Source organism: Eretmochelys imbricata, chromosome 16, assembly GCF_965152235.1.
Source record: "Eretmochelys imbricata isolate rEreImb1 chromosome 16, rEreImb1.hap1, whole genome shotgun sequence".
NCBI lineage: Eukaryota > Metazoa > Chordata > Testudines > Cheloniidae > Eretmochelys > Eretmochelys imbricata.
In genome coordinates, this window is record NC_135587.1 from 10268581 (window position 1) to 10290725 (window position 22145).

The 22145-nt window shown below is 44.0% G+C and overlaps 1 protein-coding gene across 1 annotated transcript in view; it reads right to left on the reverse strand.

Moving 5' to 3' along the window:
* Nucleotides 1-22145, reverse strand: part of TNC (tenascin C) — a 56100-nt gene that overhangs the window by 9114 nt on the left and 24841 nt on the right. The window contains exons 13-21 of the mRNA XM_077835792.1: nt 21100-21372; nt 19297-19569; nt 16819-17094; nt 12078-12350; nt 10317-10589; nt 5507-5629; nt 2069-2212; nt 751-870; nt 38-181 (exon numbers count right to left, since the gene is read on the reverse strand). Of these exons, the coding sequence (XP_077691918.1) occupies nt 38-181; nt 751-870; nt 2069-2212; nt 5507-5629; nt 10317-10589; nt 12078-12350; nt 16819-17094; nt 19297-19569; nt 21100-21372 (1899 nt within the window). The remainder of the gene's footprint in view (nt 1-37; nt 182-750; nt 871-2068; nt 2213-5506; nt 5630-10316; nt 10590-12077; nt 12351-16818; nt 17095-19296; nt 19570-21099; nt 21373-22145) is intronic.

The following is a 22145-nucleotide window of genomic DNA, read 5'->3' on the forward strand; positions in this document are numbered from 1 at the left end:
TTTGGCTGCAATGCTGGGGAAAGGCTTGACACTGCACCTGTAGTGAATTTGGTGAAGACCGTCTCACTCTTCTGAGGTCCCTTTACTGCATAGATCCTTAGCATATATTCAGTTGCAGGACGAAGGCCATTAAGGTCATATTCCACAGTGTTCCCAGACACCGTCTGAGTAACTTCTGGATCTACACAGCGAACACACAAAAGATGGAAACAGAGAACTTTAGTTTGGGGGCCACTAGAAGTCAGGGGGTCGGTTGTAAGTGGCGAGCACTCCTCAGAGGGAGGCTTAACACCAGCGCTCCGTTCAAATGTTCACATCCTGAGCTAAGGGCTGATCGTTCATTGGAAGGAAACCCATTTTTCGGAGGTGTTTCGGGACGAGGATGAAGTAAGGAGAAGCAGTGGCTCAGTGGAGTCATTCCTCAACCCACACCAAAGCTGAATGCAAACTGTTAACTCTACAGTCAATTCCATACACAAGTACTAGCACCCCCTGCTGTATGTGTTGAAAATAACAGTGTGTTTTCTTTTCGCCTCAAGGATAACACAGATACAGCTCTGCTGCTGCTCACCACCGGGAATAGGGACTGACAACTTACTTAAATGAGGATGCTGTAACATGCTCCTAACCAGCCTTCACCTCTCAGATTCAACCTTCCTCTCCCCCTTCCCAGTTGCTGAATTCAGTCCTGAGCACCACTCTCACCGACTGTGGTCGAGCTCAAAGACGCCCCCCACTGACCCTTCTTACCATCCTCAGCAATGTAGGAGATGACATAATTGTCCACTGTGGCAATCGCTGGCTGCCAGACTGCCAAGGCCTCAGAGTCTGTGATATTCACTGCTACCAGTCCTGATGGGCTGTCCAGAGCTGAAAGGACAGATAATACCATAATGAGGGAATTATACATATTAAGGGCTTCCCTGCTGCATATAATATGCTGTGCCAGGCACATAGTGAAAACTGAGCAGACACTGCTGCCTTTGCGTGGTCCTCTTTGGAATGGGAGGGTGAGGGAGGGGGGTTACTGGAGAGATGTCGTGCTTCACAGAACAGCACTGCTGCAGAGGGAGGTCATCATGGGAGAGGATTAAACTCATACCAAGAGGCTGGCAGTGAGAACTAATTATTTTCAAAGTCTCAGTTCCACAGGCTCTAAGATAATACTCTTGACATCATCCATCTTGGGGCCTCTTTCAGACCTGATACCTTTCTCTCCTCAATGCTCTCAGTTCCAGACAGGTTCTTGGGGTAAACTCACACTACCGAGGCTGGGGAAAGGACTGAACGGATGGCAACTCATGGCCATTACAACCTTCTACAGACCTCTAGCCACAATTGTTTTGAATCACATAATCTGCTTTTCTACATTCTTTCTTGTGGGGATTGCATCTTCCCTCCTTTTCATTCCTTCCATCAGAGACCTTGCACTGGGACCATTAGCTGCTCCCAAGGGTGAGGGATATGAAGTATGACCTGGCCTCCAGTGCTGAGTGCATTGCCCCTTCCTCCCAGTGCTCTGTACCCCTATGAGCCCAGGAGCATTATGAATCAATTAGACTGCAGGTGGTTTCCAAAGGGATGTGGGGGAAACCCTGGTTTATTTAAAACTATGCTAGAGAGATGAGAGAGAGGATGGTTTTCTGGGACTCAGGAGACCCGAGTACCATTCCTTGTGCCACCCCAGACTCCATGTCTGATTGCGGCCAAGTGACTTAATCAATCTGTACTTCAGCTCCCCATCTATAAAAGTGGGCTAATAATGCTTTCTTTCTGTTTTGCCTGTTTAGACTAGAAGATATCTGGGGCAGGGGTCTGTCTCTCACTACAAGTTGGTATGTGCTTAGCAGAATGGGGTAGTTAAAACATCTAGACTCATCTGCAATACAAATACAAAGAATAAATAACCAGTAGGCAAAATACAAAAGAAAGAAATCCTCTCGTCAGTATCAGGGGATAGCTAAAATGTGATTTGGTTAGTGTTTTTCAATTCTGATTTTTATGAGTCTTCTGTATGACACATGAACTTGAACAAACTTACTAGGACTTTATTTCTTTTGGGCATTACCTGTAGTCAGAATTCCAGAGATAGGCTCGCTTTCTTCAAATCCTTTGATGGAGATTATACTGACAGTGTAGTCTACACCTGGGATCAGTTTCACCAGCTTGGTCCTAGTCTTGGTTCCATCCACTGTCACAACATTGGGAGTACCTAGGAGCAAACCATATGTCAAGGCAATGATGAAATGATGTTCCAGCTCGTGTTTAGGCTGTGGTGCTGTGCTCTAAACAAAGGACTTCATTTCCAGTACAGAAATAAGTTTCATGGAATCACAGAAATGTAACGCTGGAAGGGATCTCAAGTCCAGCCCCCTGCACTGAGGCAGGACCAAGTAAACCTAGACCATCCCTGACAGGTGTTTGTCCAACCTGTTCTTAAAGACCTCTAGAGATGAGGATTCCTCAGCTTCCCTAGGAAACCTGTTACAGGGCATAACTATACATATAGTTGGAAAGATTTTCCTAATAACTAACCAAAATCTCCTTTGCTGCAGAGTAAGCTCCTTATTTCTTGTCCTACTTTCTGCAGCACAGAGAACAATTGATCCCCATTCTCTTTATAATAGCCCTTAACATAATGGAGACTATTATCAGGTGCCCCTTCAGTCTTCATTTTTTATAACTAAACATGCCCAGGTTTTTTTATTACTCTTTTCTCATAGGTCAGGTTTGTCATTTTTGTTGCTCTCCCCTAGAGACTCTTCAATTTGTTCAGAACTTTCTTAAAGTGTGGTGCCCAGAACTGGACACAATACTCCAGCTGAGGCCTCACCAGAGAACAAAATTGTTACCTCTCCTGTCTTACATACAACACTCCTTGTTAATATGCCCCACAATGATATTAGCCTTTTTTTACAACTGTATATTGTTGTTGACTTATATTCAATTTGTGCTCCACTATAACCCACGGTTTCTTTTCAGCAATACCGCTCCCTAGCCAGTTATTCCCCATTTTGTAATTGTGCATTTGATTTTTTTCCTTCCTAAATGAAATACTTTGCACTTGTCTCTATTGGATTTCATTCGGTTGATTTCAGACCAATTCTCCAATTTGTCAAGGATGTTTTGAATTCTAATTCTGTCCTTCAAAGTGCTTGCAACCCCTCCCCACATGGTGTCATCAGCAAGTTGTATGAGCATATTCTCCATTTTCCAAGTCATTAATGAAAATATTGAATAGTACCGGCCCCAGGACCCATCTCTGTGGGACTCCAGTGAATCGTTGATAACTACTCTTTGACTACTGTCTTTCAACCAGTTTTACACCCACTTTATAATAATTTAATCTAGGTCACATTTCCTTAGTTTGCTTATGCAAATGTCATGTGAGGCTGTGTCAAAAGTCTTACAAAAATAAAGATAAATCATGTTTACTGCTTCCCCCCCATCCACTAGGCTGGTAACCCTGTCAAAAAAAAGGAAATTAGGTTGTTTTTTGCATTCTTGACAAATCTTTGTGGGCTGTTCCTTATCACCCTATAATCCTCTAGGTGCTTACAAATTGACTGGTTAACAATTTGTTCCAGTATTTCCCAGGTATTAAAGTTAGGCTGACCTATCATTCCCCAGGTCCTCTTTGTTTCCTTTTTAAGGATAGGTACTATGTTCATCCTTCTGGGACCTCTGCTATCCTTCATGAGTTCTCAAAGATAATTGATAACGGTTCCGAGATTGCTTCAGCTAGTTCTTTGAGTAACGTAGGATGAATTTTGTTAGGCTCTGCTGACTTGAATACATCTAACTAAGCTATATATTCATTAACCTCTTCTTTCCCTATTTTGACTTGTGTTCTTTCCCCCTTGTTGTTAATATTAATTGTGTAGAGTATCTAATCACCACTAACCTTTTTATTGAAGACTGGAGGAAGATAGGAATTAATCACTTCAAACTTCTTGATGTCATAAATTATTAGCTTTCCTTCTCCACTAAGTAAAGAACCTATACTTTCCTTCATCTTTCTCTTGCTCCACTGTATTTAAATAACCGTGTGTTATTACCTTCAATATCCCTTGCTAGGTGTAATTCATTTTGTGCCCTATCCTGAGTTTGTCCCTCCATGCTTGTGCTATGTACATCAGGGCCAAATTTCCCCCTTGGTTAAACCCACTGACGTCAATAAGATTGAATGGGTGAAAACAAGGGAAAATTTTGACAGTTGAGGATCAGTAAAAATAGTCTCCCTAAAACATAAATCAAAGGGGCTGGTTTATTCGTGTTTTTTTCCCCCTAGTGGTCCGAGTGCCAACATTTGAATATGTGTAAGGAAAAACTAAAATCTTGTGCACAGGCATGGCTACATTTTCATGTGCAAAATGGATAACTGTCACGTGCAAATGTAGGTATTTGTACATGCAATTAAATACAAAGAAATCAAAGAGTCTTGTTGTATATTTGGACCGCTTTGGTTTGGTTTCTGATGGGAGGTGAAGAAAGGCCAGATATCTGTTCAGAGTCTCTCTTTGGCCCACTTAATCTCAGACCAAGACACAGTGCATATTAGCCTGAGAGGTCCTACCTGCATAGACAGGGACTCGGGATATTTATTTATTCCAAATTCTGGTCCTACTCCAACAAAGCATTTAAGCACATGGTTAACTGTATGCTTTTGAGAAAGCCCAATGAGTTCAATGTGACAACTCATGTGCTTAAAAATTACATATGTGCTTTGCTGGATCAAGGCCTAAATCTTAGTGGAAAAACCAATTCCAGTTATCTGATGGTGGTGGTTTCCAATTTTGTAGTTTCCTATCTCCTTCCTGTTCTGTTCTGTAGCACTTCCAGGTGTTTCTTTTAGTCCCTGGTAGGTGCTCTTCACATGCTGTTAGGTAATCTTTCCACCCAGGGGTCCCATGAGTTGTGCTAAAGTCTATTACTCATCACGGAAGTCTCATGAAAAAGACAAGCTTCCCATTTGCCAGTGAAGCACTAAAACAGAGAGATATGGTGGATGGAATGAAACATCCTTAAGGGATATTCAAAAAAGCGTTGACTTAGAAAGCACAGTTAAAGCCACAGATGACATTTTAAAAAACAAACTATTTTCAATCTTCAAGGGCCAGCTTTTCAAAGGTGCTCTGTATGATGCATGCAGGCTGAAGTGCCTAGGAGCCAAAATGGGAGCTGAACTCTTTGGAAAATCTGGCTCCAATTATGGGTGCTCCTGAGCACTCGGAAATCTGGCTTTTTTGCAAATCTGGTCCATGGCATACTAGATATGCCATTCATACAGTATGTCCACCCACTGGAACTGGTTAAGTGCACAGTAATTGTGCCTGCCAGCTGCTGGCTAGCCAGAGAATTGAACCTCTGTGTCCTTCTGATATGGAGGCTAGACTGCTATGTACCGAGTGACTGACACCAGCATCACCGTAGTCCCTTCCACTTGCTCTCTACTCTCTTTTACCAGTGCACCCTTATTCCTTTCACTACCCCACCACTTCCTCACCTCCTGTTATGGGGATGTATGAAATCCGGAAGCTCTCTACTCGGGTCCTTGGAGGTGTCCAGCTGACTGTGGCTGAGTTTTCAGTAATGTCAGAGAACGTGAGTGCCTTGGGTGATCCCACAGCTGCCGGTGGAGTCAGAGGGAGAGGGAAAAACACACCACACAGACACAGAGAAAGAGTTAAAGCATGTGCTTATCAATCATTTTTTGCTGGAATAACAATTGACCTCAGCCTCCTGTCCCAGGATCTGAAGCTATAACTCTCTAGTTCAACGTAACGTGAGAGAAAGTTCCACACAGCTAAGGGTTTTATTACCCGCTCAGAACAATCAGTCCTGATTTTGTTTTCCAATAAAGTTACAACCATGTCCAGCCTCATAAAAAAGCTATTAAATGTATTCATATTATATATTACTTTATTAATAGTATATTGCAGGGAATAATGGCAATTGCAGGGGTTATGGAACAGATCCATTTTTTGGTTTGCACTCTATATTGTACAGAATTTGTTCTAGCCATTATTTTCTCTACCCAATTGCGCTTGGTCTATTTTTAGTTTTTTATTGAACATCAGAGGCAGCCCATCCTTACACCCTGAAAGCATTTGTGCACAGCAGTCTTCAGAAATGGAGAAAGCCCTCTTTCATGGTGCCAAGTCCCAAGCAGGCAAGAAGCCCACAAAAAGTCTTGAATCTACAGTCTAGGTGCATCAAGGGCTCCATCCTGCGAGAGGTTGAGTGCCCTCAACTCCTGCTGATACCAAAGGGAGTGGAGGACGCTGAGAAACTTGCAGGATCAAGCCCCAGATAAGATCATAAACTCCAAGTAACTCCTAGCCCAAGTCAAAATCACTGAAGGTTCAGAATGCAGAGAGAACACAGTACCCCCCTCCCCAGCACCAGGGGGAGTCCCAGCTGTGCAGTGTGTAGAAGAAACCATTCACTCCCTGTGGTGCAGCACTGTTTTGGACTTTATTTCTCTCTCTGTAATGGCATGCAGAAGGGAATCGGGGCAGCCAGTGGGATCACAACTCCATGGATCCACTAGGATAGGAGGCAATATCCCCTGTGGTGTGGCTGTGCAGCTACCCTGCACCCTGCTTATGAAAACGGGGAGGATTCCATCACCTCGACCCCAGAGTAGAGCCCCCGGCTGAAAGCCACTTTAACTTGAGCTTTGCATATGAAAGCAGCATTTTACCCAGGGAGCAGGAGGGGAAAAACACATTCCCTGGCTGGGAAGTGACTGGATATTTAGAGCCAGAGAACAAATCGTTTTGAGGGAGGAGGACAGGGAAGGAATTCTTTTGGCTTTCATTCCTATGGATAAAACCACTGCTTCTTCTTCTTTCTCTCTCTCTTTCCAAAGCAGGGGCCATCACTAAGCAGAATTTAAAGGGGCCTAGGCGAGGTATGTACTTGTTGAGAGCAATGCGGCCGATGTTTCGACTGCAAACTCATTTGGGTCGGAAGCCGTCTTGTTCTGTACAGCGGTGAACGCATTGTAGGCACTTAACAATAAGTAAGAATAAGAATATTCACTGGTTGGTGTGTACACAGCCGTAAATGCAACCAGTTGACCTGGGTTTATGGCTGATTTGCATTGCCAGAACAACACAAAGCAGCCAGAGCATAACAGTGAATATGGCCCCATATATATTTTTGCATAAGTGAAACCACTGGGGGTAGATAGGTCTTATGAGAGATGGGGAAACAGTGAACCTTTGAGGCTTTGGTTTCTCTCTCTCTCTCTCTCACACACTCACGTACACACAGAGGCTCTTTTGTTCAAAGCCTGCTGCCCTTCCAACCCTGTCTCCTAATACCTTTGTATACGCATTGGCTGGAATCAGACATGTAAATCGGACTGCATGCACCACTTGGATAAGTAGAAAAACATGTGTCAAAGAGATTCAGTCTGAAGATGTGTTCTAAATTTTTGCCAGTCTGCGCAGTGTTTTAACCAATTAGATCTTAAGTGTGATCTGATTGCGATGAGGGCTCCCAGCACTATGGGGTGACAACACCTGGCTCTTGAAAGTTCACGTTCAGCGTTTCAGTCCTAATCTGCCCTTTTGTCTAATAAAAACAACCGTGATCATTGTTAACAAAAATAAATAGCCCACACAAGAGAAGTCCATTAGCAGAAGAGTGACAAATACCAAACACGAGCTATATGAAGAGGATTAGTGGAGACAAGCCAGGGTATATGGTGAGAGGGAAAAAGAAAGAGCCTGTGGGTGAAATGGCTTGCAGAGAAAGAGTTTGCAGGAAAAGGAGTCATAGGGGGTTGTGACTTCCAGGTGCTCCTGGGAGCTCCAGCAGCAGGGCACTAAATCAACAGAGGGGAAAGGAAAAGAAAACAACCTGCACTCCACTGAGAACTGTAAATTATCTCCACAGCTTGCTGTCCACCTTGGGCTGCTGGGTTTGTTCAAAAACAAGAGCGGGGCGGGGGGCTTAAAGACAAAGCAAATTGGGTTTGGTAAACCAGCACTGCACCAAAAGCTGCTGCTGATTTAGCCATCAATCCACAATCTGAGGGAAACAGTGAAGAAGAAAAAACATGGATGAGACAGAGCTGGAAATAATATCGATTTAGTTTTGCAATTCCAGTGAATTTAGTAGCTGCTGAAAGCTGATGGATTGATAGCCCTGGAGACTGAGAGCCTCTAGTGGGACCAGATCCTGACATTCTTATGCATGGGTGAAATTCATCCCTGCAAGGAGTGCCTGAGTACCACTCCAGCCCCACCTATGCCCTATTCTGAGCAGTTATGTGATGTATGGCCTGGATGGTGCCTCTCTGCATGGGGCGAATTGCACCCTCTTTGAATAATCCCACTGTCGTCAATACCAGACTAGACCCTTGAACCACAGCATAGGTACAGCATGGGCAGTGACAGTGCAAAGCATTTCAGGTTCACTTCTACTGCCAGTGAGACTCTGTGCCATGCTAGAGGGGCCACCTCTTGGTGTGAAGGAGGAGTTCACTTTCCAAACGGACACTTTATTTTTGGTCTTTCCAGCTTTTGTTTCAAAACAAAATGTAAAGATCTTTTTTATACCTCAAATTATTTCTTTTTGATCATTTTCCATCAAATCTTTTTGAAATGTTTCATTTCATGACATTTTTTGATATTTTGACTTTTGCTTCCTATTTGGAAGGGAAAATAATGGTGAAATGTCAAAATTCCTCCAAATATTTCTTTACCATCATCGCAGAAATGCTATGAAAGTCTAACAGACAGAAGCTACTAACTCAAAAAGCTAATTAGGTTTCTTGATGGCATTGGCTACTGTTGCTGGAAGTGGCATAAGTGGCAGCCTAAATCATCTAACTGGGATTCTGTGGGCCAGGCTCTATTATCAATTATCCATGGGCTATTTATGGGGGTCTGTCTTCTGGACTATTAGCTTCAATAGCTGACATGCTCCTAAATCTTTCTGCCAGGACCGAATCAGAATGAAGGCATGAGGAAATTTATAACTGCCTGTGGTTTACCATAAATATTCTGTGAGTCAGTGAAAATAGGGACATGCTGCTAAAACCTACAGTTGACTTTAAACAGCACCCTCTCTCAAGAGTCAAACCCGTGGGTTGACAAAAGGCTGTCTGTGATGGATTGATGTTCTGCGTATTGCAAATGTCTCGGACTGTAAGTACATTTGCTTGCTGTTTGTTTAAGGACCGTGGTTGTGATCAGTTAGAAGCTGGTCACAAGTGTGCATTGCCCCTCAACCACGGGGGACCAGTTAGATGAATCATGGCGCATGCGGTCTCAGTAGATGCTTTCCAACACTGATCTACCATTGGCTCTTTTCTTCTCCAAACACCGGCTAAAGGTTATCAAGCCAGATTTAGGGCCTGATTCACATTTTCATCAAGACCCCTTTATACCACTCTGGCAGTTTAAAATGGCCTGGAAGTGAGAGTTTATTCCAGGGGAGATTTGAAAGGCACACATGGGAGTTAGGCACCCAGGAATCAAGCTTCAGGATCATGGCATTGGCATTACTCATTTCTGCGCCAGGTTAATGGAATTCTGCCTGGGTAAAGTTGGCATGATACAGTGTAGAATCCAGCCCTGTTTTTTTTTAAGCAAAATGGCACTAATAAACTCTTGTGTCTGCCTCTTTCCTTGGGGATCCCATTAACTGTAAGACTCAGCTAAATAAGCACTGACACATGGATACTGTACTCACAGTCAAGCTGATCTACAGCGTCCTCTATTTGAGGACTTCAGCGCACTCCCCAGACACTAAAGGGCTTGATCCTGCAAAATGCTGAAGACTCCTGTGAACTGCTGAGCATCTTTAGTGCCCATTAAAACCAGTGTGAGTTGAGGGTGCTCAGCACCTGGCAACCTTGCAAATCAAGCCCTAATTGAGTAGCCTCTCAATAGCCCTGTGAGTTAGGTAAGTTTTATCATCCATCCTTCAAAGGTGGGAAACTGAGGGAAAGTGAAGACAACTGACTGTCGAAAATTACGGACAGTGCCTGCAATAGAAGGCAAATCTCCTGTCTCCCAAACCCCGTGCTCTAACCACTAGACCATGCTGCTTGTCTTCAGATAACAAGTATGAAATAACCCTCCTTTTGTTTTATTAAATATGGTGAACAAGACCAAGCAGAAGAGTATGCTCCATCAGATGGAGCAGATTGCAAAGAAAAGAAATCTTGGTGAGAGCTGTTGGGGCAAACGGCTTTTAAAAACTTTGTGAGAAGTCAAACTGGATGTGAGAGGGACAGAAATGAAAGAGACAGACATGCACGTCATGCTTTTCTCCCTCCGTTGCAGAGGCAATACCTGTGGTAGCTACTACATTTATGGGCTGGGAACGTCGTCCACTGATAAGTCCATAGAGTTCAATGTCATACTTAGTACCCTCTTTCAGCCCTGTTATATCTTGGGTGCGTTCATGGCCTGGCACTATTAGTTCCCGTGGGTCAGACTGCCTGTCGGTATCCCTGATTTTAAGAACAAAGCTGTCGAAGACCCCATCATCTGCGGTCCAAGACAGACGGAAGCCATCTGGGGTAGCATCTGAAACCAGAAGGTTGTCGACCTCGGGTTCTGCTTCTAAAAAAAGGAGAAAATAGCAGTAGGAAGAAGAAATTAGATTCCCCCCCCCACACACACACACACACCAGTTCATAGTGACCAGCTCTAGGTCGGGTCAGAGCACGCTGCAAAAATCCAGCCACAGTTTAAAGAAATTGGAACAATCTGCTAGCTATAAAAAAGAAAAAAGAAACCTTTGGATATTCAAGAGTTATACAGGTACTGTACATGATATATGTGTGTGTGCGTATAGGCATGCCCAACTTTTACAATACCCCAAAGCAGAACAAATATCTGGATACAGGCCATTTGCCCCGGTCATGCAATATTGAAGATGCTAACAGTAAAAGTGATGTTTATTTGTTCTCTGGCTTCCACTAGAGTTACCCATCCTTTGCGAGCCCTTTATGACAAATAAAAACAAGCCATTGTTAATAATCTGCAGCTGTGCTTATATCGTTGCTTGCTTCTCCCGCTTTGATAGGAGCACTGTAGAGGAGTCACTAAAAAGTTCCTTCATTCCTAACAATTATTGCATGTGGTTCTGGACTTCTTGATGCTTCTGATCTAGCCTACAGTGTCCACTTTTCCTTTGGAATCAATGCTGAAGCAGCAAGGGGAAATCAAGAAAATCTATATCCACAATGCTGCACGCTTAAGTCCAAAGAGGTTTATCTAACACCCCTAGTAGAGGAATCCACCTAAGAGGATTCCAGCAGTTACCTAAGATGGTTTCTCACTATTATTGTGGTTATCTGCCTCATAGGGTACTCTAGGCATTACTAACTGTAGCAATGTTACCAGAATAATAACTGTTTAACAGTATCTCCAATGCAGTTGTATTTTTCACAATAAAAGGTCCATATTTATTTTCTCACCAACGTTCAGCCATATAACTCTGGCTTTGCTGGTGCATGGAATGAGCAAATCCTGTGGCTGAGACTTGGTGAAAAGAAGCAATAATTGTTCAATAAGGCCAAAATGCAGCTGGAAAAACTCAGCTACGATGAGAATGAGAACACGGGCAATGCTTTGTTAAGAGATGCCCAACGCTATTGGTTGTAATGATCCTCTTGTTTATTTGGCATGGAGAATGAAGGGGAGGAGTCCATGGGCGGGAAGCCCAGCATGACTCTCCTGAATGGTCTTGTTGCATAGACAATTGAAGAATATCGAGGTACCTGGTGGCTTATAACATGGTGAATTCGTCTGGTCTCCTTTCTCCAGCTAAGGGTTCTTTCAGGGAGCAATTTACCCCTCCACCCTGTTCCACTCTTCTCCACTGGACCCCACAGAGACAGAACATAAAGAGAATACCAAGAAACGTAGAAATGGGATCACATTAGTGAACCTCTCAATCATGATGAGGTATGTGTAGCCATGATGAAAAAGGATATGCAAAAGCCATGGTTTGTTTTGCAAATGGATTGCACACAACATCTTCCAGGTGAGAAGAGAAGCATGAAAGAGAGGACGGAAAAGAACAATTTGCCCACGATAATATACCTGTAACAGCCACAGTGCTTAGGGGCTTTGTTTGGCGCCCCTGGGCAAAACCATAAAGCATAACCTCATAGCCAATGCCAGTAATAAGGCCTTTAAGTTCCAGTTGCCGCTGGGCTCCTGTAAGGAGGAACTCCTGTGGGTCCAGCAGCTTGCCAGAATCCACCACGATTACTAGAAAGTTGTCAAAGGCATTCTCCGATGCCATCCAGGACACCGTGAACCCATAAGGATTAATGTCAGAGACAGTTAGGTTTTCCAGTGGGGGCATGGACTCTAAAAGAAGGGAAGGTGCAAAAAAACAAAAAAGAAAAGAAGCATAAAAACATTGCAAGTTAGATAGTGTCACAGCTTCCAGCAAACATCAATCACAAGTTTTCCCCAAAAACCATAAGATTTAATGGAAATGCATGGCCACTACAGCAAGGCTGAGATATTCAAAGGAGCCTAAAGAAATTAGGTGTTCAATTCTCACTGCATGCCAATGGGATTTGGGTACCTACTTCCTGTAGGTCCCTTTGAAAATCCCCAACCCTGATACTTAAACAAGTTTCTTCAATTTCACATGCACACAGAATCAGTTGTGAATAATAGAGGTTTACGCTGCTTTGAATAACACATCTATTTCCATCCTCCCCTCTCCATCACCATTGCTTTAGGGACAAGCCTCAATTTTCACATATCTCACGACTTCACACCAGTATCGCCTGCTTTTCTTTCCAATGGTTGACCCAGTGGAACCAGGGCTTAAACCAACATGGGTCACTGCAAACGTAAGATCTAAACAACTGAAGGATTTTTTACTTGGAGAGATTGTGCTAACAACAGCTAATGACTGCAAGTAGTGGCTGAAGATCAGACTGGCTAAAAATCTTAATAGCCAACAGTTCCTCCCCTCTCTCCCCTTTAACTGATATGTTGACAACTTAAAGAGATTCCAATACAGAATGCTTATTCCGGTAGTTTTCAGACCAAAAGGGCACTAGTTTAAGTTCAGAGGCATAGGGCGATGGTTCAAAAAAGGTCAGTTTCCATTTTGGCACTAAAATTAAGTGGCCAGGCTATCAAAAGAGCCCAATCTGTTAAGTTCATCTGAATATCTGGTCCTAGGTGTCACAGGTCTAGCCCGGATTGTGGGTGCCCAGCCCTTGGCAATCCGATCCTAAGCTTTTTAAAAATCTGGCTTTGCTCTCCCATATGGCCCACTCATGGAATCTTGCAATCCTTCCTCAACATGATCACTTACTACAGTGGAAGTTTATCCCTAGTAAGAGTTGAGTGGATTTGGTCCTTGACTTCCTTCTTTCCTTCCTTCCTTCCCACCCCCCACAAAATAACCCCACCTGCATTTCAGTATGTGTGACTACAGAAAGAGCATTGAACAGTAGAGATGGACCCAAACCAGAAGCATGGATCTGAAACACGCAACTCAGGCATCTGAGAAAGTTTTTGAGCTGAATTCTACAGCGTAGGCCATGTCTACGCTTGGAATTCGGAGTGCGATTCCCAGCTCGCACAGACATACTTGTGCGATTTTGCACCGAGCAAGCACGCTAAAAATAGTACCGTGGCTGTGGTAACGTGGGCGTGGTAATGCGAGTAGCAGCAAATGGTGGTGCAGGCTTTCCTCCGAGTACAAACCTACCTGTAGCCCACAGGCAGGAACTAGAGGTGGCCAGCCCATACTGCTGCTTGCTGCTACCCATGCTATCATGGCTACACTACTATTTCTAGCGTGCTGACTTGATGAGAGAGAGAGCAAGTTTGTCTGTATTAATTGGGAACCACATCCCTAGCTCCAACTGTAGACATAGCCTTAGTCTGATCCAGGAGCTCAGATACGGACCCCCAACTTCCAAACTTTGGGAAAATTCTGGGTATTGATCAGAATCAGAACTTCTAGGCTTGAGCCAATCTCTACACAAAAGCCACATGGCTCTTCACAAACTAGGCATGAACAGTGAAGTATTTCTTACTATTATTAAGGGAAGGACCCAAGAACCAACTTTGGGGTGCCCCGTGGCCTTCTTGTAGGAACTGAGACATTGTTTCCCTCATTCTCCCATCCATAGTATTAAGCCATTTAAAATAATATATAAGTCCTCGAGCTTTGATGGCTGCATAACAATGTACCAAAGGCTTTGTTAGAATTTGATGCATGTGGAGTGCATGACGTGGGCAGATCAGGTGCCAGCTCTTAGCAAGGCTTTAGGCCTCAGCCGAGCACTGACAAATTCAATGCTGGAAACTAGTCTGTTTTACCTGTGCGTTAATATGGTTTAGATGGGTACTGGAATGATAACAATGTGTTTAGACTTTATGAAATGCTTGTAAGTTGCTGCATGCACTAATCTCACTTAGAATTTCTTTATCACATGATATAAGTTAATATTTAAGTTTTTGCTGTGTAACTGTAAAAAATGTTTGCTCTGAAACTGTGAACCCAACCAGGAGGGTTCATTTCCTGTCCATCAAGAAGGCCTAAATGGGATGATTTAGTTGGGGATTGGTCCTGCTTTGAGCAGGGGGTTGGACTAGATGACATTCCTGAAGTCCCTTCCAACCCTGATATTCTATGATTCTATCAAAACTAAATGGGCCATCGTAAGACATCACAATACAAAGACTTTGCTAATTACTCCCCTACACCCATAAAGAGGCTACCTGCAAAAGGGCTAGTTCCATTCTGGAAGAAGGAACTAAAAATAGCTGACAAGAAAAAAATTCATCTCTTTTGTTGTTTGGACTCTCACAGGACACAAAAGAGAAGCAGAGGTCCCCAGGGTCAAACTGGGTTAGTCCTAAAAGATATTCAGAGCTGACAGATTACTACAACTGTGTCACCTTCTTAAACCATAGACTGTAACTCATTTGTGTGCACGTTTGCCTGCTTTAACCTTGCATAATGACAGGTTTCAGAGTAGCAGCCGTGTTAGTCTGTATCTGCAAAAAGAAAAGGAGGACTTGTGGCACCTTAGAGACTAAAATTTATTTGAGAATAAGCTTTTGTGAGCTACAGCTCACTTCATGTATCCGATGAAGTGAGCTGTAGCTCACGAAAGCTTATGCTCAAATAAATTTTAGTCTCTAAGGTGCCACAAGTACTCCTTTTCTTTTTGCTTTAACCTTGTAATAACTCTTTCATTTCTTTTCTTAGTTAATAAATCCTTAGATAGCTGACTATAGGATTGGCTACAAGTGTTGTCTTTGGTGTTAGATCTAAGGTACAAATTGACCTAGGATAAGTGACTGGTCCTTTGGGAATGGGAGTAACGTGAATATTTTGTGATCAAAGGTGTATAGCAACCAACTATCACCCAGTCCAGCTTGCCTGTGTGGCAAAATAGACTGGAATGCCCAAGGGGACTGTCTGTGACTCCATGGTAAGACTGTTACTGTAGTTAGGAGTTCAGTGAAATCTAAGCGTAGAACATACAAGCAGTTCGGGGTCTCTGCCCTGCTTCTTGACACTCTGGCACTCATGGTCATGGTGCAGACAGCATGACAGAGTGGTTTAAGGGAATTACACTAATCTCCTACTGAGCATCCCCAAGATATACTGGATCCAACCCCTCATGGGTTTGCTTTGCTGGAGCCTTGATAAATAAATAAAGGATCTGAAACATTGAAATTATTTTCTAGAAACAGGTTTACATGAACTACAGGCAGACAAGAATTTGTTTGCTTGCAGGAAGCATAGCATGCTTACCTAGATCTGAGAAACTTGCCTTCAAATATAGCAATGCCACATTTGCTATAGGGAAGCATCTGTACTTTGGAGAAGCAAAGAACAGGACTGGAGAAGGCAAACGCTGGTTCATTTGTAACGCGCTACCATCAGGGAGGGAGGTCACAGTCAGCATCCTTGGGACTTCAGTGAAGCGCTTGTGCAGACTGCCTTATGTAAGGGAGGCTACCCTAGCATAGTGCCTTTGCAGATGGTGTTACCTCTGTGTATTACTTGAGTGAGGAGGAAAATGAAAGCTAATGAGACATGAGCTTCTGGATGCAAGCACATGCAGGACTGCTGTTTGGTCGAGGCAAAGTATACAAAGAATGGAGAGAAGCTGTAGTGACAGCCTCTGTTACTGTAATATGATGTGCAAGGAATGCTTAGTCTTCAAGGAGTATAAATGGACTGCAGGCAGCACGATCATTCATGCATGAGTGTCAGGTTATTATATTAGATCTGATCTGAGTAAAGAGTGAAGCAGCAACAGAAATGGGCTGAATCTTGACGTCCTCTCTTACTGCCACATGTAGAGGTTCAAATAGGCACAAGGGTGTCTGAAGTCCTGGCCCTTTCAATTGCCACGTGTCGTGCAGAAAGGAGATGCCCATCTCACAGATGATTAGAGTTAATCAGTGGAACTGACCCAGAAGGACAGGTGGAATTTTAAAGGCCAGGGCTGCTCTAAATATCCAAAAGCTGAAATGAGGCCTAGAAGGCATTCAGGTTAGATAAATGAGCCCATGAAGTTAACCTTATTTTTTCAAAGCTCGGTGAGGGAGGTTAATTGCAGCTGAAGTTAGGAGTAAAGATTTGGATGGGTTCTTAATTCACCTGAAACTGTTCTCCCCTCCCTCGCCCTAAAAATGGATGATCTCTTTAAGTGTCAACATTACTCAGTTTCACAGAGAAACAACCGCCACACTTCTCTCCTTTCCTGCACATTAATCAATGTTGTTTTTTTTTTTTTTAACAAAAAACAAACACACAAAGCAGCAGCCTTTAAACGGGTACCTGTCATGACAAAAGCAGTGAGGGGCTCTGTGTGGACCCCTGCATTGGTGGTGCCCTGAATGTTAATATCATAGCCAGTGTAATCTGCCAGGCCTGAGATGCGAGCGCTGCGGGCCCCTCCTGACACCGTAAGCTCCTGCGGCGCGTGGGCTGCATAGGAATCTCTAACATTTATAACAAACTTTGCAAAAGGCCCATCTCTCGCGGTCCATGAGAGGTTGAAGCTGTCGGGGGTAACGTTTGTGAGTGTGAGCGTGCCCAGCTGTGGCTTGGCCTCTGAAGGAAAAGGAACACAGGTGAAGAGAAAGCATTACTTAGAGCAGGGCAGTGCTTAGAAGCAGGAAAGATTTATGGCTATTTAAGGGTATAGAGCAACAGAGCCAGCCTTTACCATCTGCTGAGCAATGGCTGAAGAAATAAGGAGCTGGGCATTACAAATAGCCATTGACAAGGGCTTTCAATTTAACCTCTTGCAGGTGTTTATTAGTTTTAATTTTTTCTTGCTCTTTTTTGTTTACTGGTAAATAGATTCAATTGTCTCGCTTAACCGTGGGCCTGATTTGCAGGGGTGCTAAGCACACACAACGCCTCGTGAAGTTCAAGGGAACTGCAGATGCTAAGCACCTCTGAAAATTAGGCTCTCAACGACTGCACAGATCTGAACCAAGACTTTACTTTTGCAGAAGGCCACAGAAGGTATGGCACACTTCAGGTTAAAGTGCTTTACCAACAAGATCAGGATCATTATCTTCACTGTCCAGATGGGGAAACTGAGGCACAAATGAGTGAAGTGATTTGCCCAAGCTCATACAGCAGGCCAGTGGCAGCACCCTATCCACTAGGTCACACTGTGGACCACTGAATGGAGGACACAACCTCCTTTTTCAGGACTTTAGGGAAGTCTTAGGGAAAAATTCTTCTTAGGGAAAAATATTCCCTTTTGGGATAAATTTCATTCTTATCCTCAAAGGAATAACTTTGGAAATTGGAGCCAAATCCATCCAGCTTTCACATAATTCAACAATGAGGAGTCTATTTAAACCCCATGTGTTAAAATGTTTTGGGGACATGAAAGTGTTGGTTAAATGGAGTCAGTGATATTCAGGGGGAGTTATTGGTTAAGTGACTCACTCTGGGGGACGTAATCATAACAACAGAACAATTAAAGAACAGAGAGAGACCTATAATTAATTGACATATGAACTGACGCAAGTTACCGCAATTTACCCACCCAAGACTTAGATTAAATGGGCCAGAAGAGTTTGTTCCCAATCCACGCTGCCGCCTTGGTCTAGTCCAGGAGCAGGGACATCTCAGTGACCCCAATTAAGGATGCATGCTGGGACTGTCATCATGCTGCCATCTAGTGACCAGCAGAGCCAGCATGGTCAGTAATGAGGTTGTCATGGCGTGAGCTCGGTGCCTGGGGAGATGGCGGAGGAGATCAAAAAGTATTCAAGATGCAAACATACGTAAGGGAGAATGTGGTGAAACCAGGCACGGCGCTGTCAGTCCTGCATGCAGGTTGTAGAGAACAGTCCTTTCCACCCTGAACCCGAAACGGGCACATTCCTTCACATGCCATTCCCACCGAGCTCAGGCAGGCCCACGACATGGCATCCAGATTTCAAAGGTTACGACATGCAACACAAGTTGAAAATCTCTCTCCAGGCCAGGCTTAGTGAGTTCCCAACATCCTGTAGTCTCCACCAGTGCAGGAAAGGCTCTGGCATCCACCGGAAGGCACTGTGGTGCCCATTCCCCTACAAGACTCACTGGCAACAGTGCAAGTGAGAGTGTACAGGGCCGAACATCAAGAAGGGATGGACTTCCTTTTCAATCCCAGCTCACTGCTGAGGGGATGTGGAAAGATGCCAGGCAGAAAAAACTCTTGGTACCAGCACTGAATAACTGGACCACACCATGCAGTTCTTGTTGGTCATTGAACATGCTACCCAAAGCACCAGTAAAAGATACAAATGCCATGAGAGACATTTGACTTTTACAAACAAAGAACCAAAATGGCATGCAGTTGCCTTTCTGGTATGACACAGACACAGTGCCCGTTCCCGTGATAAGAAAGATCACAGGCAAATGAAGAGAGAGGGTGTGGAATGAACACAAAGAGTGTTCAAAGTCAAATGCAAAGATGTTCCAGAGAATCATCTGGAGCAATTTAGTTATATATACAGAGAGTTTGCAGATAAGTGTATATATAAATAAACCAAAGGTTTAGCATTGTGCTTCCTTAATTCTGGGGACACTTTTCAGCCATTTCCAGGGTCCCAGATCCGCTTCTTTCAAAGCAGTCTCGGATTCAGCTTATTCCAACCTGTCCCCATAGTGACCCTTCCTGTAATTTACTAACAAGGGCCATCTTGATGAGGAAAAGTGAGGTCTCTTTGGAGCCACGTTCTAAAGCAGTTTGGTGGATAAGAAAAGAAAGAATAGAAAAAGTAAATCTGGAAGGTGAAATACCTGTGGTAACCAGTGCTGTCAAAGTCTGAGCACCTTGGCCATCAACTAGACCATGCAGTTGGACAGTGTAATTAGTGGTGGCTCTTAGGCTGGTGATTACAAAACTCCGTGAGGCCCCTGGCACTGTGTACACCAGGGAATCCAAAGGCAAGTCAGAGTTTATAACTTCTAAAACAAAGCGATCAAAGGCAGCATCCTGAGCTTCCCATGTGAGGGACACACTGTCTGAGGTAGCGTTTGAGACAGTTAGTTTGCTAAGGAGAGGTTCGTCTACTAGAGGAAGAAAAACAAATGGAAATGTGTCGGAATTATTAGAACCAAAAATAAAATCAAATAAAATCAATGTCAGAGGAGTCAGAAATGGAAAAGACCTATTTAATCACATTTTCTGCACCATGACCCCTGTCATCTTAGCCAAAAGCTCACCAGGATCCCCCTCCCATTTAGCAGAATGAGATGGGCAGCATGATTTTGACCCACTGACACCTGTTTGCAATCCTGCTGGGGGTCTTGATCCCCAGGCTGAGAAACCCTAATTCATCCCTCTGCCAGGATACCACTCCCCACCTACAAATGTATCTGCTATTGACTTGATCACAGATACTTCATATTACGCTGAACTGCGACTGGCATCCTAAAGTTCCATAGAACTGTCTGTCAATCATGTCAGCAGCAGCATCACCTTGTTACAATTCCTTCTACTTATACGGATTTTAAGATAAAGCATGGTCTAGTCCTTGCAATCTGTGAGGAGATATAACCTGCATTACTTGTATAATCTCTCACCAAATTAATGTAGGCACCTTGTTTTGAGATAACTTTGTGACCAGCAGTCCCGATTTTACAGGGACAGTCACGATTTTGGGGGCTTTTTCTTATATAGGTGTCTATTGCCCCCCACCCCCATCCTGCTTTTTCACACTTGCCCTCTGGTCACCCTAGCAGAGAACCATTTGCATATGAGGTCATATGAATGGAGTCAATATGGGTAATAAAAGATTACTGCATGTGATACAGAACCCTCCCTTGAGTAATCCATCTACTTTTGTAATTTGCTGGTTTTCTACTTCTAATTCAATTTTGCGCACATACAACAATAGGATTCCTTCTTTCCTTGGAATGGCTGTGCTACAGAGATCCAGATGTGAAACTTCAGGCTGTTCTAGGTGCTAAGAGTAAAATCCATACCAATGCAGCCAGCCAGCCCAGGGCCGTGAACCACTTCAGTCCCATGTAAAACCTCATCTGAGGTCTTAAATGGGATTAAATCTTAAATGGGATTAAAATAGGGCGTCGGCCTTATATAATTCCTCTGCTGTGGAGTCAGTTTCACCCACACCCCATTCAAAAAGAAGAAAAAGCTTTGCCTATTCATCTGCCTATTCAAGAGAAATAACCCCCTAAATGCAATGTAACAGGTACGAACACATGTTGCCACACTGAGGTGTGCCTAGAGAAGTGTTGGCTCCATGGTCAGCCCCTGAGCAAGCTTGTTGGGGTTCTCTACCAGAAGCTGCCCCTGCTCGGATGGAGCCGAGAGGAAAGAAAGCTGATTATTTCTGTTGTGAATAAGAACATCCCTCATCGCCGTGATGACCTTTCCCTGCACTGGACGGGCGGGTTAAACATAATTGTACAGGTTAAAATAACGCCTGCAGCTCTTCATCAGAAGGCGTTGTAGGGGGAGGTAAAGGATTTGGTGCCGGAGGGTTGGCTGGGGAAGGTAAGGGTAAGGGAAAGGTAAGGTCCTGTAAAGAAGAGTTTGGAGAAAGCGGAGTGAGTATGCGAGGTAGATTTATATACCTGTAGTAGCTGCAACACTTATTGCCTTTGTGCGGAAACCACGCGTGCTCCCAGAGAGGTAGACAATAAAATCAGTTTTGGGGGAAAGCCCTGAGATATGAGCAGTCCTTAAGTTGCCTGAAATGTTGTACTCCATGGGTTCCTGTAACCTGCTAGAATCAATAATTTCAATGGTAAAGGTCTTGAAGGCCTCATCCGTGGCTGTCCAGGAAAGGTTGAAGCTTTCGGGGGTAATGCTGGAAACCGTTAGTTCACCAACTTCAGGTTCTGCTGCTGAAGAGGAAAACAAAAGGAGTGAGAATTAGATGCCCCCTCTGAAGCCGTATGTTCAGAAATGCTGTGCTTGCATCTACAGCTACCACTGTTCTATGTTGAAAAGAGGAATGGAGGGTTCGAATAACAGGTTGCTGCAAGCGGACATGAGCTAAAGGAAAGAATGTCAAAAAGAGAAAGCGTCTAACAGTGCTGCATAAATGAAAGCTGTAAGACTGCAATGGTTGTCCATGCTTCTGAGCGCAGCCAAGCATCCTTGCGTAAGTCTTCACTGCAGCTGGGACCATGCTCCCCAGCACAGGTAGACAGACACACACTACCTCTACTCAATCTAGTGTGCTAAAAATAGCAGTGTAGCCGGGGTAGCATCGGCAGCTGTCCAGGCTAGCCACCTGAATACCAATCCACCTGGACCCTCTGGGTACCTACTTGGATGGCTAGCCCAAGCCTTCACCTATGCTACCCCCTGCCACTCTGCTATTTTTAGTGTGCTACCTCACACCAAGCTAGTACATGTCTGTTTACCAATACTGGGAATCACATTCCCAACTGCAGTGTCGATGTACCCGTTGAGGTCTGAGCATGAAAGCAGATGTGTAAGAACACACCAAGGGCCTTAAAGACCTGGAGAATACACTTCACTGATTTAAATTCGCTGAAACTAGATCCATGGCTTAGTCAAGGAAAAAGGGACGAGTTTCATTTGAGCTGTTCCTCTCTCCCTTCCTGATTAAAACACACAAAAGTTGGCATCTAGTCCTGGAGCTTGACCC